This window comes from Podarcis filfolensis (assembly GCF_964270895.1).
Source record: "Podarcis filfolensis genome assembly, chromosome: 1".
NCBI classification, from domain to species: Eukaryota; Metazoa; Chordata; class Lepidosauria; order Squamata; family Lacertidae; genus Podarcis; species Podarcis filfolensis.
In genome coordinates, this window is record NC_139604.1 from 86819445 (window position 1) to 86836247 (window position 16803).

The window sequence follows — 16803 nt, forward strand, 5'->3', positions numbered from 1 at the left end:
ACTCTAGGACCCTCCCAGAGCCTCATGCCTTCTTCCCAGAGCCCAATGCCTTGCTTAGCTATCTTTGGCAAGGCAGTGCAAGGACTGGCGAAGGGTGTGTGTGTGTGTGTGTGTCAAATTTTGACCTGGCTCCCCCTATGTGACAAGGCAGTGTGCAAACCACAGATTCTGTGACAAAGGACTCTTGTGGCCCACTTAGTATGAAAATTTGGACCGCCATGTGCTAGAGCATTGTTGAATGAGGCACCATGTACTGCAGACAGAAGGGAAAGCTGGCTAGCTCCATGTGCGCACACGTAAACATTCTGTGCACATGACTGGACCTCTTTGGATCCCAATTGCATTAATGGAACACTGGAGTGAGAAAATGGACAAGCTATAGAGGGCTAACTGAGTGACCCAAGTTCCTTCCAGCCCTGTCCTCCCGCTGAGTTCACTTTGGATCCTGCCTGCCTGCTTCCAGCCTGGCCCTCGTTCTACTACTGGCTTTTCTTCCATACTTTGCATTCTTCTGCATATAGAAATACAGCAAAATTACTGTTGTTCAGCCAGTCCTCTCCTTAACTTCAGTCCACAGGCTTTTGGACAGGGAACATGCAATCATGAGCAGCTTTTTGACATCAGTATGTTTCCATTCTCCTTAGATCCCATAAACCTCCCTGAGCTTCACCTCTTTCGTCTCTCCCCCTGCCCCACTTCTGAGCCACAGAGGCCGTTCTCTGCCAGCCTCTCACAAAGCAGCTCCCTAAGAGATGAATCATTGGGTTGGCTGTCTTGTGTATTTTGGATCTGGTCTCTCTGCCTTCCTTTAATATAGTGACCAGATTCGCACACACAATTACAAAAGAGGCCATCCAGCTGCCTCGCTGGATGCCAAAGTAATAATGCCTGTGGGTTTGTGCTCCATACTTCTTCATACATGCCCCTAGATCTTGTTTGCCTTTCCTAATGCTGCCAGATGTTGCTTGGATGGGTTTCCTAGCATGTGGTAGCGAATGTTACCCTGCCAGTGATTTTTAACAAATTTAAGCAACTTTTAATTCACTGGGCTTTTGGTTCTTCACTGGGCCAAAATAGACATTACACACAGATGCATGTAATGTTGCCATCACAGCCCTTTTTAAATAAGAAAAGCTGTTTCAAGAGTGTGCAGTCAGGTCCGGAGACGTTTGCAGCGTCTGTGTGTATACCCCATCCATGGTCACCATTTCCCAACTCCACATCATGGGCAGCTCCCCACCCTCACAGGGTTCAAAGATCATAGAATTGTAGAGTTGGAAGGGACCATGAGGGTCATCTAGTCCAACCCCCGGCAATGCAGGAATCTTTTGCCCAATGTGGGGCTCAAACCCGCAACCCTGAGATTAAGAGTCCCATGCTGTACCAGCTGAGCTATTCTCACTTCCTAAAGGAGAGAAGCTACTTGGCAGACTTGAAGCAGGGAAATGGCTGGCCAGGCTTAATCATCATCGTTTCTGGCCCAGATTGCCTCTCCAGAAATTACTTTTCCTGTTTAAGTTGGTCATTGGTTTAATTTTACATATATCTGTGTGAAACATATAATTTGGCCCTCAGGACTTGATGTACATCATGCATGTAAAGCACATTTAAAGCATGACCCCCGAAGAATCCCGGAAACTCTCATTCAGTAAGGGTACTGGGAATTGTAGCTGTGTGAAGGGTGAACTGCACTTCCCTGGGTTCTTTGGGGGAAGTTTTGTGCATTAAATGATACATGTTTTACTGAGTCGGACCATCAGTCAATGTAGCTTTATATTGTCTATATTGACTGGAAGCAGCTCTCTGGATTTTCAGATGGGTCTCTCTCTCCCAGCTGTATCTGGAGATGAATTCTGATAATCTGCCATTCAACTACAGCCCTTTCTGTTACAACTTTTCTATTGGAATGCCTACCTATACCACTGAAGATAAGTCCTATTGTCACTTTCCATGTTCATACTCTGTTGGCAAGAAAATCTGGCTCCCGTAATAAGAAAACTAACTTGTTTTTAAAATATACTAAGTCAAACAATGTGACATATGCTTACTGAACTCAGAAAACTGCATACATGCATATTTTTTTGCAGAATTTGGATTCTTCTTTTTGGCAGAAAGCAATGTGGTGGCAGGAGGAGAGGTGTTAGTAAATAAGGAACATTTGGAGCCTATGGATAAAGAAAGAAAGAGTCTAGACTGTTAAGGAAGCAGATGTTCCACTCCCCAAATGCTGGAATTCCCTACAAACTCTAAACGTGATCTAAGTCCTTTGTGCACTTTATGCCATCACTAGCCCCACTATTTTTTTTTGGTAGTCGAGGATTTGGAAATTTTATTAAATAAATAAATAAATAAATAAATAAATAAATAAATGGTAAAAGAATATACTTCAGCTGTGTGGGCAAAGGGGTGAATTCATCTCACAAAAGATTCAATGATTTGAAACTGTCATCTGCTTTGATTAGTTGGAATAATGTCATAAAGAAAAATGTAAAAATAAAGGATTGTTGGCATATTCCAGCAAAAATGGAAAAGAAAGCGGAAATTGCTGCAGTTGGTGTGTTTGTCTGTGGTCAGGAATGGAAATCAGCCAAGTGAATTAACACCATTGTTTTCCTTCACATCATCGTCACCCCCCCATGCAAATGATACGTGATTGATGACTTATTAAAGATTGTTATGATATTTCCTTTACATTGAAACGAATGCAAGTTGTGCAAGTCACATAAATAGTCACATATGTTATGGTAAGTTATATAACTTAAGTTAATTAGCAGGCAGTGAGGTAAATAATGAAATATTTGTTGGAAACTGAACTGCAGCGAAACAGAAATGGTGCTGATTGTGACAAATACAGGTCGGCATGGAAATCGCTTCCTTCTGACTCCTTAGTGGTTGAGTCTCTATTATGCTTCGCCCACCTTCTTGTCTGTATGACATTGCCTTTTAACACTTCATTCTGCATTGTTATTTTAATTTTTGCAAGTTGTTCTGTGATGGTTGTGGGAAATAACTCATAAACTGAATGAACACAAATAGTAATAATAGCCTTCTCTTTCTGTTGCAGACCTCTTGACAGCCAAGGAGTACCACTGCCTCCTGCAGCTGCTTTGCCCTGACTTCCCCATGGAGCTTACACAGAAAGCAGCAAGGTGAGCACTCCTTCAACAGTTAGATCTGTGGTTATATCCTACAGCAAGAATCAGCTCCTGCTTTATACTTGGGTAGAAAAAGTGCCTGTACTGAAATGGTGTTGGCACTGGCAGTTGTGCATGGTGCATATGTAATATGAATGATGCACGTTGCCTATGATAAACACAGACGTGGGGACACAAGTCTTTCCTGATCATTGCTTTTGTGTTCAATACAGTGGTACTTTGGGTTAAGAACTTAATTCATTCTGGAGATCCATTCTTAACCTGAAACTGTTCTTAACCTGAAGCACCACTTTAGCTAATGGGGCCTCCTGCTGCCACTGCGCCGCCGGAGCACGATTTCTGTTCTCATCCTGAAGCAAAGTTCTTAACCCAAGGTACTATTTCTGGGTTAGCAGAGTCTGTAACCTGAAGCATATGTAACCTGAAGCGTATGTAACCTGAAGCGTATGTAACCTGAGGTACCACTGTACAGGGAAGCCCAGCCTTGCAAACAGGAGTGTATTATTCACATTTGACTGTACTGCTGTCAGTACCCATTTAGACTTGAATGCTTTCAGTACCCTGACTTAAAACAAAGAATGAATACTGAACTGTCTCTTAAAATTGCAGTATTTGCGATAAGCAATATGTTTACTTTGGTGGGTTGTACTGCATGCTTTGGTTTAATATAAAGGGATCTGTTTCAGAGCTGAACCTCATGTTCAAATTCTGGGAGAAGGGGGAGGGGAATGGGTTTTATTCTTGATCCACTTTCAGTCTGAAATCTTCCAAGGAACAGCTCCTCTGGTCTCAGTTCCAAACCTTTATGGACTCCAGACTGATATGCGAGATGCCCCAGGCATCCTGTTGACATCCAATGATCGAGTAATCTAAGCAATTTTGGCAACGGGTAGCCTGACATATCTCTGGCTTAGATACCGCATTTGGGGCAGAGTCTATGTTGAATTGGATATGGGCAGATTTATCTGTAAAGTTGCTTGAAAACAAGTCACAGTTGGTGTGCTGATAGATTCAAGCCACTTAAGAGATATTCTGTCAAGCAAGCAGTATATTAATTTTGTTTAAATAAATAAAATAAACTATTGAACATTAAAAGCATGCAAACTGAGTGTGGGAGGGTGTCATACTAGATCAGTGGTTTTCAATCGTTTTATCTTCAGAAATATGTTTCCATATTGCCTTGTCTGCTGAAGACCATCAAGGTAGCTTAGACTCTTAATTTCAGGGTCGTGGGTTTGAGCCCCATGTTACGCAAAAGATTCCTTCATTGTAGGGGGTTGGAATAGATGACCCTTTGGGTCCCTTTCAACTTGACAATTCTATGATTCTATGAGGATCTTCAGGGAGGCTTCTTGGCCGTTACTAATCTTCTCATGAAGAACCCTCCAAGGAACCACCAGGGCTTTTCCAGAACCCAGCTGAAAGCCACTTTTTAAGAGTCTAATAGACATAAAGACAATGCCAATAGCAAGAGGATCTGCCTTTTGTTTGTTTGTTTTTTTATTTATTTGTTTATTTTATTTTTTTATTTTTTATTTTTTAATTTTTTATTTTATTTTATTTATAGGATCTGCCTTTTGGTTCTCAGCAGAATTAGGTATGGTCTTAAGGGAATTGACAAGACAGGGAGTACAAAGTTTGGCTGCTGCAGCAGGCTCTATGAATCATGAGACGCTTTCTGCAATGCTCTAGCATCTTACTCAACATGCAAAAGGGGAAAAAATAAGGCACATGTCACCTTTATTGTCACTGCTGGTTTAATCAAGAGCCAGTTAGTAGAGTATTAAGAGCTGGCCTGTGAAACCTGGGTATTAATCTGTAATGGTTCTAGGGGTTGCTCATGCGTAAATCGGCGCCACACCTGGCTGGGTTGCCTGAATGAACCCTTTCTGTCCGGACAGCCACTCCCCCGTGGCTGTCTCAATCGCTGGCAGAATCCGTCAGTGGGCGTTTCTTGAACTTCTTCCAGCAAAGAAGCTCTTTGACGCCTAGTCTCCGCCTACTCTCCCTGCGCGGAAGCCTTCTGCGCAGGGAGGGTGTGGGCAGCGGAGGACCCGTGCTCTCCCCGCTGGTCTCCGGCGAGGAGTCCTGGAGCCACCTCGCCGATTCCCCCATCTGCCCCCCTTCTCCACTGGTGCTACGCTGATTTCCTTCCCCAGAAGATGTGCTGCTTCTCTCCCTCCCGGGACGCTCTCCGGAATCCCTCTGGAGCCCTCCCTCTCCCTCTGGCTCCGATGGCAGTTCCCTGACATAATCCAATGAACTCACCAGCTGACTTTAACCAAGTGAGCAAGTCAGCTGTGTTTCAGTTCAGTTTGCAAAGTGACTTGAAGACTTGAGGTTCACTGCGTGCTATAACCTGAAAGAGAATTTCATGAAAATGCTTCACCGTTGGTATCTAACACTTTCAAAACTGGCTAAAATACATAAAATCAGGTCAAGCATTTGTTGGAGAGGCAGAGGGCACAATGATCCACATTTGGTGGAACTGTAAAAAAATAAAATGATTCTGGGAAACAATATACAATGAGCTTTAAAAGATTTTTAAAATTTCCTTTGCAAAAACCCCCGAAGCCTCTCTGCTGGTTATTAATGATATTCTGAAAAATCTGAGGAGAATTTTCATGTATGCAGCAAGAATTTTAATAGCTAAAGGAAGGAAAGGAGAATCTGTTCCCACTAAGTTGGATTGGCAGGCAAAAATGCTAGAATACGCAGAATTAGCAAAAACGACAGGAAGAATGAGAGATGATACAGAACAAAGGTTTATTAGAGAATGGGACATTTACAGAGTACACCTAAAAGAGCATTGTAAACATCTAAATTCTCTGGCAGGTTTTGATTGACCCCTGCATGACAGTAGGAAATTTTAGAAAACCAAGACAATTTGAGACAATTTATGAGAGACAATGGAAAGTGTGCAGTTGATAATGTAACCCAGGAAACACGATGGGGTGATTGGAAGTCATAATGGAATCTTTGATGTATGAATTTTCTTTTCTTTTCTTTTTGTAATTTGTATTGATCTTTGCTTGTTTTTGTTGATTGTTTTTTGCAAAATTAATAAAGCATTTAAAAAAAGAAAAGAAAAAAGAAACTAATAGCGGCCTACCTCAGAAGCTGATTGCAAGGATAAATGATAATTTTTGCCAGGAATCACTTCATTGGTCCACAGTCTTCACAATGCAGGCTATAAGTCTAAATACATAAATCTGAGAGGAGGCACGGTGCTGAGGATTGTGTCAAGGAATTTAATCTGCAAAGCCATTGTAAACCTGAGGCCCCACTGAAGGGGGGCAGGCTTCGCACAACTCCTCTGTTGTGTGCTTGTGCCTTGGAGACAGACAAGCTGGGGGCTTTGGGACGGCAGGTGTGAGAGAAAAATGAGATCTGTGTCTGAGGCACCCCGGCTCAGGTGGGAATGATCTCACTGCCTTTGCTCTTCTGGGTTTGAGAGCTTCCTTGCGCTAACAATTTGCTCTCACCACGCAGCTAATCAAGGGAAGTTACTTGATATACTGCCTTAAATCTGAAGCTGGCTTTGCCTCTCCTTCCTCTTCTATACCTTCTGATACTCTTGTCTGCATTTTTCTTTTAGTTTTCCCCTACTCGTACATCGGAAGCCCCTGGCTGACGATGGGCCATTAGTGTCACCAGCTGGACAGATCGTTTTTTCCCAGGCAGCTGGCTCTTTCGATTCAGTATCGGCAAGCAGGCTCATGCTTGTCACCTCCCCTGCCAACCAGGATTCTTGTTCCTGCTTTCAAGTAGGATATAACTTAAGGCTTACCATCAGTCCACTCAGTGACAGCACCTATCGATAAGCTTTGGGGGCTATGATTTCATAGGCAGGCATCGTTCATAATCCAACAGGCCTTTTGGAATCCTTGAAGCTGCATGGTTGAGATGATTTCACAGGGCAGCCAGCTCTTTGGAGGCCTGTTGCTATGTGCTGATAACAAACAGTATGAAAGAAAGAGGTCACATACGATGTTGGGGCAGAGAGGAGAGGCAGCCACAGTGCAGAAGAGAACGAGGTGTGATCCAGCATCTTTAAACACAGGTTGGCTCCATTCGTGGGGTGGCATCGAAAGGGGCAAATGGTAGGTGAGTGGTGGGCTGTGAGCTGCCTGTCCACTGCTCCCATCCCTCCCCCCAGTCCCTCTCTCCAAAGACTTTTCTTCTAGTCACCTTCTGATACAGGGAGTAAGCCTGGCTGCTAGAAAAACTTATGGGAGAGAGGCTGTGTGTGTATTTCTCCAGGAGGGGGTGATGGCGAGTGGGGGAGTTCCAAGAACCCTCACCTATGTTCCCCTTTGGCCTTATGAATCACACCCCACCCCACATAAAAGGGGCAGACACGGACCCATCTTTAAAGATGCAGGTCTGCTGCTTCACGTGCACTGGGCCTCCATCTCTTGTGACGAAACCAGAGAGAACTGGGCTAGTTCCCACAAGCGCCGGTGAGTTCCCTGCAAGGCATCGGCCACAGGCGGTTTGGAGGCTTTCATCTTTGGCAGTGATATGTGACATAGACCTGCTTTGATTTGTGGGGTGGGAAAGAGGACGGTTATCTGGCTAGAAGCAAACTATTAGGACTTGCAGCAGAATTGCAAGCACACCATATACTGTGCCTAACTCCCTTTTTTAAGCAACGATTTGTGCCTGCTAGTTAATATTAGGCTTTGCTCATATTAAGTGCTCTCTGCATGGGCTCCCAGTCCCATAACAGGAGTGATCAGGAAGAATGGGGAGCCTGGACACAGACATGAGCTGATCCAGCTTGGCTCGAAGAGCAGGGGCCATTCTGTCTCCAGCACCATAGAAACAGTGATGGGCTGTGTCCCACACATCAGCTGCTCGTAACCTTGAAACTACCTGAAGTCTGCCCTTCCCAGAGGGTGTGGTGGCAGAGGTGTGAGAGAACTCTGCTTAGTGCCGGGCAGTTCCCTCAGTTCTGATGTCAGGGGTGGGTCAGCAACAAAACACCCAGTGTCAGGTAAGTTAGCTCTTTATTCAAAGAAATCAAAACAGCTCAGTCCTAGTGGTCACAGCAACCCTTCCCAGTAGGCCTAGCCCCAACGAAGCAGTTGCGAGGACTGAAGGTTCCTTCTCCAGCAGCCTATAGCTCCTCCGCCTGGTCTCTCTTTGCTCCGCCCTCTTCATTCCTCTTCTTGTTCTGGGAGACCAGGGGGAAGGGGAGCTGGTCACAGAAGGAGAGCTTTGCTGGCTTCTTCAGCAGCCTGCCTCCACTTTGCCTCTTGACCTCCCCCCACCCCTGCTTCTGCCCTGCTTCTGGATTCATGTCTGTCACAGCTGCTTCCTGCTCACTAAGGCCTGTTACCTCTTCAGCTTCCAACACCTCCTCCTCCCAGTCTGCCCCCTCTGCTCCCTCTGACCACTCATTGTCGTCCCACCACCAATCCCCTGGCTCTGAGCCTTCTTCCCCTGGAGGGGGTGCCTCCCACCCCCCCTCTGCATCCAGCCAGTCCATAGCAGATGAGGAGCTTTATCAAGACCCCTCCCTGCATCTGTTCAAAGGAATGATCAGATTTCAGCTATTTCAACAAGGGCCTTGATGACATTGTGCTGATTAACAAACATTCCCCACCCCATAACATACGCTTGACAGTTTCAACTTGTTGCTGCTGAAAAGTAGGCTTGCTGGAGTTTCATATCATGGCCAATTTCTGTCTGTGACACCCGCTGACGTAGGGCCAAGCTAGATGTTCATTTAATGGGTAGTATACAGTGATGGATCTTATTTTTCCCTAATTAATTACAGGGGTGTGTGATTCTTACTAGGAAGCCAAAGCACGGAATGTGGAGGGAGGCTTATTTCTTCACTCCTTCTCCATGTTTGGAAGAGAGGTTCCTCCCACCCCCCACCCCAGCAGCTAGCAACCTTAGGAAAAAATGTCCCCATTAGCGGACTCTACTTTCACAATATGCTGAAGGTAGGAATTGATAAAATGGATGGATGGATGAAGAGGGGACTTAACTTACAGAAAAGCAGAGTCAGCCTACCACATCTGATCTACAACATGCCTTACTTTCAGCTAGTAGTCGTTCTGTCACCTCTGCGTTTCTTTAGTTTTTGTCATGATCTAAAGGCATTAAATCGAGTGCTCCACAATATGCAAAGCATCACACTGACATGTAAAACCTGGGCTCTGTAACCTTGTGCTTGGAGTGCAATATGAAAAATAGAAAGGGAAGGATGAGACGTTTCTCCTCCCCCTGTCCACAAACATCTGTTTTCTAGAGAGTTCGTGCCGGTCCATTTCCAGCTCCAGGATGTCACCATAAATTAGGACCACGTCCCTTTCTTGTGGCTCCTCCCCTTCCTCAGATATTCCTCCCATTCAGCTCTTTAGGAGAAGCATAAACATGTCCCTGGCAGTGCTTTGCAGGTTGCTTCAGCTGTGCAGCCAGCAGTTCACTTGGGGAAATAACTCTGTCGCTCACCCTCTTCTTAAGCAACTGGGCCGGCTCTACCCACGACTGGTCTTCTCTGGAGAACAGACACTCGGGCCAACTGGAGCCGGTAACCCAACACCAGAGGACACCTGCTTCCAGCTAGGTGCTTCCTCAAGACACCTTCTGGCATAGCTTTATGGTCTTCCCTTAATTTAGCTTCCTCAAATACCTTTGCAGAGCTTCAGACAACTATCACAGCCTTCCAGCACTTCTAGAATTGGGGCGGGGTGGGGGGAGAGAAGGAGTGTCGACTCCATTAAGGGTCAGACCTTGAATTCACCACTGAAGCTCAGCATGACTTCAGTGCCCCTGGCTTTTTCTTCACCCTCTTTCTTCCAGGAGCAGAGATTTCCTGGTAACTTCTTTTCAGCCTCTCCTCTGACGCCTGCTGCCTTTGTTGGGGCTACCTGAGGGGTGCAAAGCTTTGAGGCACCGATGCAGCCTGTAGCACTTCCAAGGGCTTGGAGAGTGGTTTTGGATGCCAGAGGCTGTGCTGCATTGCCTGGGAGATGGAAGATGCTCTGCCTTCCAGCTTCAAAGCCATCTCCTTGATGTGGCCACCGACAATCTCCATAACGTGCTTATTAGTGGGAATTAAGAACTGGAGCTGCTGCCGCTCTAGACAGCAGCAGGAGGAGGAGGAGGCGGTTTCTGGGACATAATAAATAAAACAGAAGCACTTCGACATCTTCAAAGGGTTTTGTTTTAAATAGTGGCTTTTCTCCTGGGGACCCTCTTAGCCGTAGCCTTTCTTCTTGGCAATAATTAATTCAAGCTGCTCTGTGTGCTTGAATTTGCCTCACTGAACTGAGCTGGTCCGAGTGGCGGAGAGGGAAGCCTTTCCCGCAGATGCGTCCGGCCGCTCTTCCGTCTCCTCCTCCTGCTCAGCTTCCGCGAGCCTCTTCCACCCGTTGGAGCAACCCAGGACTGATGACTTCTCTCTGGATTATAAGGGGGTCCTAGTCTCAAACCCTCCCCAGTAAAAGGCATTCCTGCTTTGAAGGATACAGTTCGCTCTGTGTTAGAACCATATGCATGGACAAATGCTGGAGGATGTTTGCCAAAGCCATGACAGAGCTTACTGTTTATGGAAGCAAAATGAGTTCTCACCCTATTTGACCCTGCGTGTTTTATGCAGAGCGAATTGTATATCTGTATATAGGTGCGTTCGTAGGCTGTGATGTGGGCCCAGCTGCCCTAACAGGATCTCTCTAGGCTGGGATGGCTCAGCTGGTACAGCATGAGATTCTTAATCTCAGAGTTGTGGGTTTGAGCCCCACATTGGGCACGGGATTCCTGCATTGTAGGGGGTTGGACTAGCTAGCCCTAGTGGCCCCTTCCAACTCTACAGTTCTGTGATTCTTGTCTATCCATCCTCAAGGTCAGCTCTCATTCGTGTATTTCATGCGTGGGGTCTTTATATGGACAAAAACTGGCAAACAGATGCAAACCAAGAGCCATGCCAGTGTTTGTCACCAAGTAGGAAGCATAAAACACAAATGATAGTTCCATGTGCCCTGCAGAACCCACTAAACAGATGTGGGGCCCCAAACAATTAATGCACTCCCCACAAAGTGCTCCCTTCTCCCTACTCATTGTAGTGAGCAGCCCAGACTTGAGACATGAAGGGAACAAAAGGATTATTTCCTGAATCCTTCATAGGAGCATCCCAGGTTTTGCTTTCATCTTGTTCTGCTAGTTTAATAAATATCAACGCTATTTGGAACTGCAGCATAAATCGGCACAGTAAAGCCCTTTTCTTTCCTTCTAGCATTAGCTGTGTTTGTCCAAGGTCAGAACAGGAGGAATTTGTTGCTGCAATCTTGTCTTCATTTTATCCTTTATGTGTAGAGTACTTGGCCATTATTGCTAAACCAAGATAGCAGAAGGCAATGTGTCCTTCATTCTTTTAGGATTCCAGAATGTGCTGTCAGAAAATAGTGATTCTGTATCTTACATGTATGACATTTTTATTTCGTACTGGCCAAAGCAGGACTGATACTTGTGGGTTTCCAAAGTTTAGGTGTCAGGAAGGTCCTCCATCACCACCTTTTTAGGAACAAGTGAAATAAGTTAAGAAGCTCATTCCTTGAAAGCACCCAGTCTCTTGGAGGCAGCTCAGCTCTCAGTGCTTCATTTCCATTTCCACAGGGTTCTAATGTTGCATCCACACACCATGAAATCAGATAGACCCAATAGCCATGCTTGTCTGTTTTAGCAGAAGCAGTCTCAGATTTAGCCAGTTTATAACAAAACAGCTGAAGCCAGAGGTGGTGAACCTGTAGCCTTCAAGCTAAATTTGTGTGGTTGGTGGGAGCGCAGAGAGCAGGAGGCGGGGAATCTTGTGTGTGTGTGTGGCTGGGAGAGAGCTGAAAGAGATGGAGTGATGGAAGACAGAGAAGCCCTTGACATGTGATCAGTTTAGACCTCTGGCAGCTTAGAGCTCTGTTCATTCATTCCCTGGCAGCCTGCTGGGTGAGATGGAAGAGAGAGGAGAGAAGTGTGTGGCACACGGGGAGAGAGAGGAAAGGTGTGCCTTAGCCCCACTTTGGCTCTGCCTCCCATCACCTGCTTTGGGAAATAGGCAAAGGTAATTCCTAGGATTCCATTCCATGGAAGCTTGTGCATCTGTACTAGTCTATAAAGGGCTGTGACCCTCTTTGTGAGTTCGTTTTGTGACTCTGAGGAGTCCTTGCTCACTTCCTGTGAACTTGGCCTCAGCTGTAAGTTACCTGGCATAGCAACTGGTTGTTGTTGAGCTATCTGTCTCTCCTTCTCCATTCCAGGATTGTTCTCATGGATGATGCTGTGGATTGCTTGATGTCTTTTTCAGACTTCCTGTTTGCCCTCCAGATCCAGTTTTACTACTCAGGTGAGCCCATCTTACTAACCTTGTCTCTCTTACTACAGTGACCCATTTAGGATTGTAGACTCTGGACTTAGCAGCTTCACACCATTGCCCACCCCCCCTTTTCACATGGTAATATGTATTGCTTCACTTACTTCAAAACATGATAAGACAGCAGCCCTGCACTTCACCCTGCCCTCATGGTGCCACTGTCCTCCTGCACAGGTACAATAGACAGGAGTGTGGCAGGAGTGTGGGCAACACAGGCCAGGAACCCTTGTCCTACAACACAGATCCTCCTGATAGAGAACTGCATGTGAAGATCATTCACTCTACACATGCCTGAGCCAGAGAGACACTTTGGACGCAACTCATTTCCAGAAAACACTGAAGTTAAAGCATGAAAAGTACATGTGGCTCCTCCTCATGTGTGAACTTTGCATCCATTTCAATGCATATTTATTATTATTGGTTTATATATATTTCTACCCTCTCCTTTAAAGGCAAGCCCTCGCAAGGTGGCTTTTGAAAAACAATGGACAAATAGCACAATAAAAACACACAAGATAAAAGCTTGAAAAATAAGAAGCTTGGTGAAATAAAGAAGTCTTTAGAGTCTGCTTAAGAACGACAAGAAAAGGGGACAAGCAGAGTTCTTCTACAAGTGTGGAGCTGACACTGAAAAGGCCCTGTTTTTGGTATTTGCCAACCTTAGTAGGAGGTCCTTAGCCTGGGTAGGTTCATATGGGTGTAGGCAGCGTTTTAAATAATCTGGTCCTAAACTGTTCAGGGCTTTAAAGGTTACCACCAGTTCTTCACACTGAGCCTAGAAACAAATGGGTGGCAAGAGCAACTGATGCAAAATCAGTGTGATGTGATCAAACTGTCTACTCCCACCAGCATTCTGGCAGGTGAAGTTTGTAGCAGCTGAAGTTTCTGGACTGTCTCCAAAGGCAGTCCTATATGCAGATCACTGTAGTAGTTTAGTGTGGATGTAACCAATGCATGTGTAACTGGGGCCAGCTCCACTTTCTCCAGACAAGGCTGCAATTGGTGAATGAACCCAAACTGATAGAAGTCACTCCCAGCCACTGAGGTCACCTCCATAAATAACACTATGCCCAGGAGCACCCCCAAACCACCCACCTGATTCTGTGTAACCCCATCAAAAACCTGTTATGAACAAACCTCCATTGATATGTGCACCCACCATACCTGAACACTGGGCCATGCTGCCTCAGATTGCATTGTAACCCAAAACACCTGGAGAAGAAAAATATCAATATACAACCAGCACGACCACAAATAGGCATCATGTACATGGTTTTCTCACATCTTCACAAAAACCCTTTACATGTAGCAAATTCAAAATGCTTGAAGCAGCCCCAAGTATTTTATTTCTGGAAAGCAGTTTCCTTTCTGATGGTAACCAGTGAGAGAATGGGTCTGAGTGAAGGCTCTAGCACCTGTCAGGGGTAAAAACCCTGAAATTTGGGGACAGTGTATATTCATGGTAACCGTGTGGAAATGCCTGTTTACATTTTATTGCTTCTGGGAGATGGAATCGTGTGCTAAATTCCTTGTCCTGCTTCATCCTTACAACACGCCTCTCTGTTGTTTATCTCTGGGCAGGGATGGAATCCAAATGCACAGCAGATAATGAACCCCTCTCTCAGTCACTCTCTCCTGGGTGAATGGGGTCCATTTCAAGAATGCAGCATGTTCTGAAAGCTGCTCTAAACTCTGGACCTTCAGGATAACCTTAGAAAGCCACCCATCTTCGTGACGTATCATAGCCTTCCAGGCTCTAGTTGTGTGCGTAGAGGTCGGCAGACACAGACCACAGGTCACCACTTCCACGCTCATCTGCGCACGTCAGCTTTCCAGGCTACCCTAGCAGCCCACATGCATGCAAACCACTCAGTGTGGAATCTACATCTGTAAATGGCTGACCAGGTCCATAAACAAACTTGTTTAAATTTAGATTCTGGGAGTAAACAGCGGGGAAGGTTTGGAGCCTGGGGGGAAATGCTTTCGGCCAGCTTCTCCCCCTAATCTTCCCTTTGGACCCTGTGTTGTGTTTACTTTGGATTTGTGCTGAAGTACACTGGGCTGCAGGCTGGAGACTGCTTGACCCAACTCCCTTGCCTCCTCCAACAATTCCAAACAGCTTCTTCCTAACTTGGGTGGTGTTTATCTCTGTGACCGTGGAAGTTTGCGTATTTAAGAAGCTAGTCTGATTGGGTGGCCATGACTTTCACTCTCCTTCGTAGAATCAAAGTTGGAAGGATTTTTTCTTAAAAAGCGTACTCAAAGAGCAGGACCAGCAATTCATCCACAAGATTTTCAGAGGTGACCCTGTGAAATCCTCTTGAAAGGGCTGAAAAGGCTAAGTGCTAGGCTGTGTCACTAAGGCACAGAGGTTGCCAGTGTGATTTCCTCCCAGATGTTGTGGGCTACAGCACCCACCAGCCCCAGCCAGCATGGCCAAGGGCCAGGGATGATGGGGCTGCTTGTTTTTTTTTTTTTTTTTTTTTTGGTTACAATTCTAGACCTCCCTTCATCCGAGGATCACAAGGCAGTTTAAAATATAAAAACACAAAAATACATACCATAGTATTAGTCCAAAACCATGTGAAGGGAACCATGTTGGCGTTCCCTGCACTAAGGCATTTTGGGTCACCTCCTCACATAGTAACACAAGTAAAATCACAGTATTGCATGCTCTAAGGCTTCTTTGCCAATATCATGCGTAAGTAACTGCAGGAGGAAGAATGGGATCAATTTGCTACACATGTCCCCAAGCCTTGAGAATTCCCATCTGTGCCAATAACCATGATTTCTAAGTTGCCTTTCCGTTTTTACAGAGTTCATTGAAAGCGTGGCTGCCATCTATCAAGAGCTCTTGACGGGCAAGAACCCAAACACCGTCATTGTGCCTACATCATCCTCTGGGCAGCATCGTTCGCGCCAGACTCTAAGTGAGTGCAGCCCGCTCGATGGGGTGGAGGCATCTGCATTTTACCAGTGCCTTGAGTCTCTGTGTGACAGGTCCAAATACAGGTAAGGCTTGTGACCGGCTAACATGAATAAACCATGGTTCATCTTTCCTACCTTGCAGGGAGGGGAGGGGCTCCCTGAAGTCTAGGCAAAGACACTCATCACATCTAGGAACCGAGATGTGGCAAGTTGCCCTGTATCCTTAGCCCAATGCTGCCTCTCTGCTCTCTGAAACTAGCACGGCTAAGTACCACTGATAGTTAGATGGGTGTCAGAAATTACGATACCAACTTCTCAAGGAGCACACAACTGCAAAAAGGCAGTTTTCCCTGTAACAAGTGAGCACGTTTTGAGACCCCTCTTAACTCTGAGTTCTGCCAGATGGAAGTGGTCTTTTGACTTAAGAGTACCCCAGTATTCTCAGGCCCATCTAGGGCGTCTCAGGCTGAGCGTGAAATAGGGCCCATTTCTCAACTCAATAGAAACAGTGCTGACAGTATTCTTCCTTCAATATGAGTGCTATGCCAGTGCTGACAGAAATGGATTGCATTACCTGCTGGTCAAAGTTGTTGGGAAATGCCCTTCAGCAAAGCACTTTTCACCTCCTCACATTAAAAGGCAATCATGGTTGCCTGTGGAGATTGATTATTTATTCATACCCTCCTTTATAGCCCCAGGACATTCTCAAAGCAGCTCACAGAAGATTCTCAAATCTAGTACAGAAGCAGGAATTGTACAGGGTCCACACAGAGCCAGGCTTGTCCAGGCATCATTTCCTGACCTTGTCCTTCTTCCTTGATGCCATAGCGGGCAGCAGTCCTCCCCTGAGGCAAGGGAATGGGACTAAGTGACTGGATCCTGTCAAGCCTATGGTGAAAGGAGTCTTCCCTTACTGGTAACATGCCAGGTGGCAGCTCCCACCAAAATCCCTTGAGGCAAGGGGGTGCAGCCCAATTCACGCATCGCCAGAGTAGGAGGGAGTTATGGGGAGATTATTTCCTCCTGCGTCCTTTTAAAAGACAGCTTCATGTTGCAAAGTGACACCTGATCCATCCCTCCATCCATAAGCTGAAATTCCTGAAACTGATGCAGCACAATTTCTTCCTGTGTTCCTCTCGTTTGCCTAGCTGTCCCCCATCTGCTATTGTGAAGGAAGTTCTGAGCAGTGTGCAGAGACTGACCTTCTATGGATTTCTGATGGCTCTTGCAAAGCATCATGGGATCAACAGAGCCCTCGGTAAAGAAAAGTCCCACCCTGTTTCTTCGCTCTCCCCTGCAATGATGTGGTCTAGGGAAGTTGACAGCAGGTTTTAAAGTGAC

The 16803-nt window shown here is 45.8% G+C and overlaps 1 protein-coding gene across 5 annotated transcripts in view; it reads left to right on the forward strand.

Moving 5' to 3' along the window:
- The window catches only part of CSTPP1 (centriolar satellite-associated tubulin polyglutamylase complex regulator 1), a 128915-nt gene that overhangs the window by 108242 nt on the left and 3870 nt on the right, over window positions 1-16803 (forward strand). For all 5 annotated transcript variants that reach the window (XM_083605705.1, XM_083605703.1, XM_083605704.1 and 2 more), the window contains 4 exons: window positions 3065-3149; window positions 12422-12507; window positions 15351-15546; window positions 16611-16720. In XM_083605705.1, coding sequence (XP_083461831.1) covers window positions 3065-3149; window positions 12422-12507; window positions 15351-15546; window positions 16611-16720 — 477 coding nt within the window. The remainder of the gene's footprint in view (window positions 1-3064; window positions 3150-12421; window positions 12508-15350; window positions 15547-16610; window positions 16721-16803) is intronic.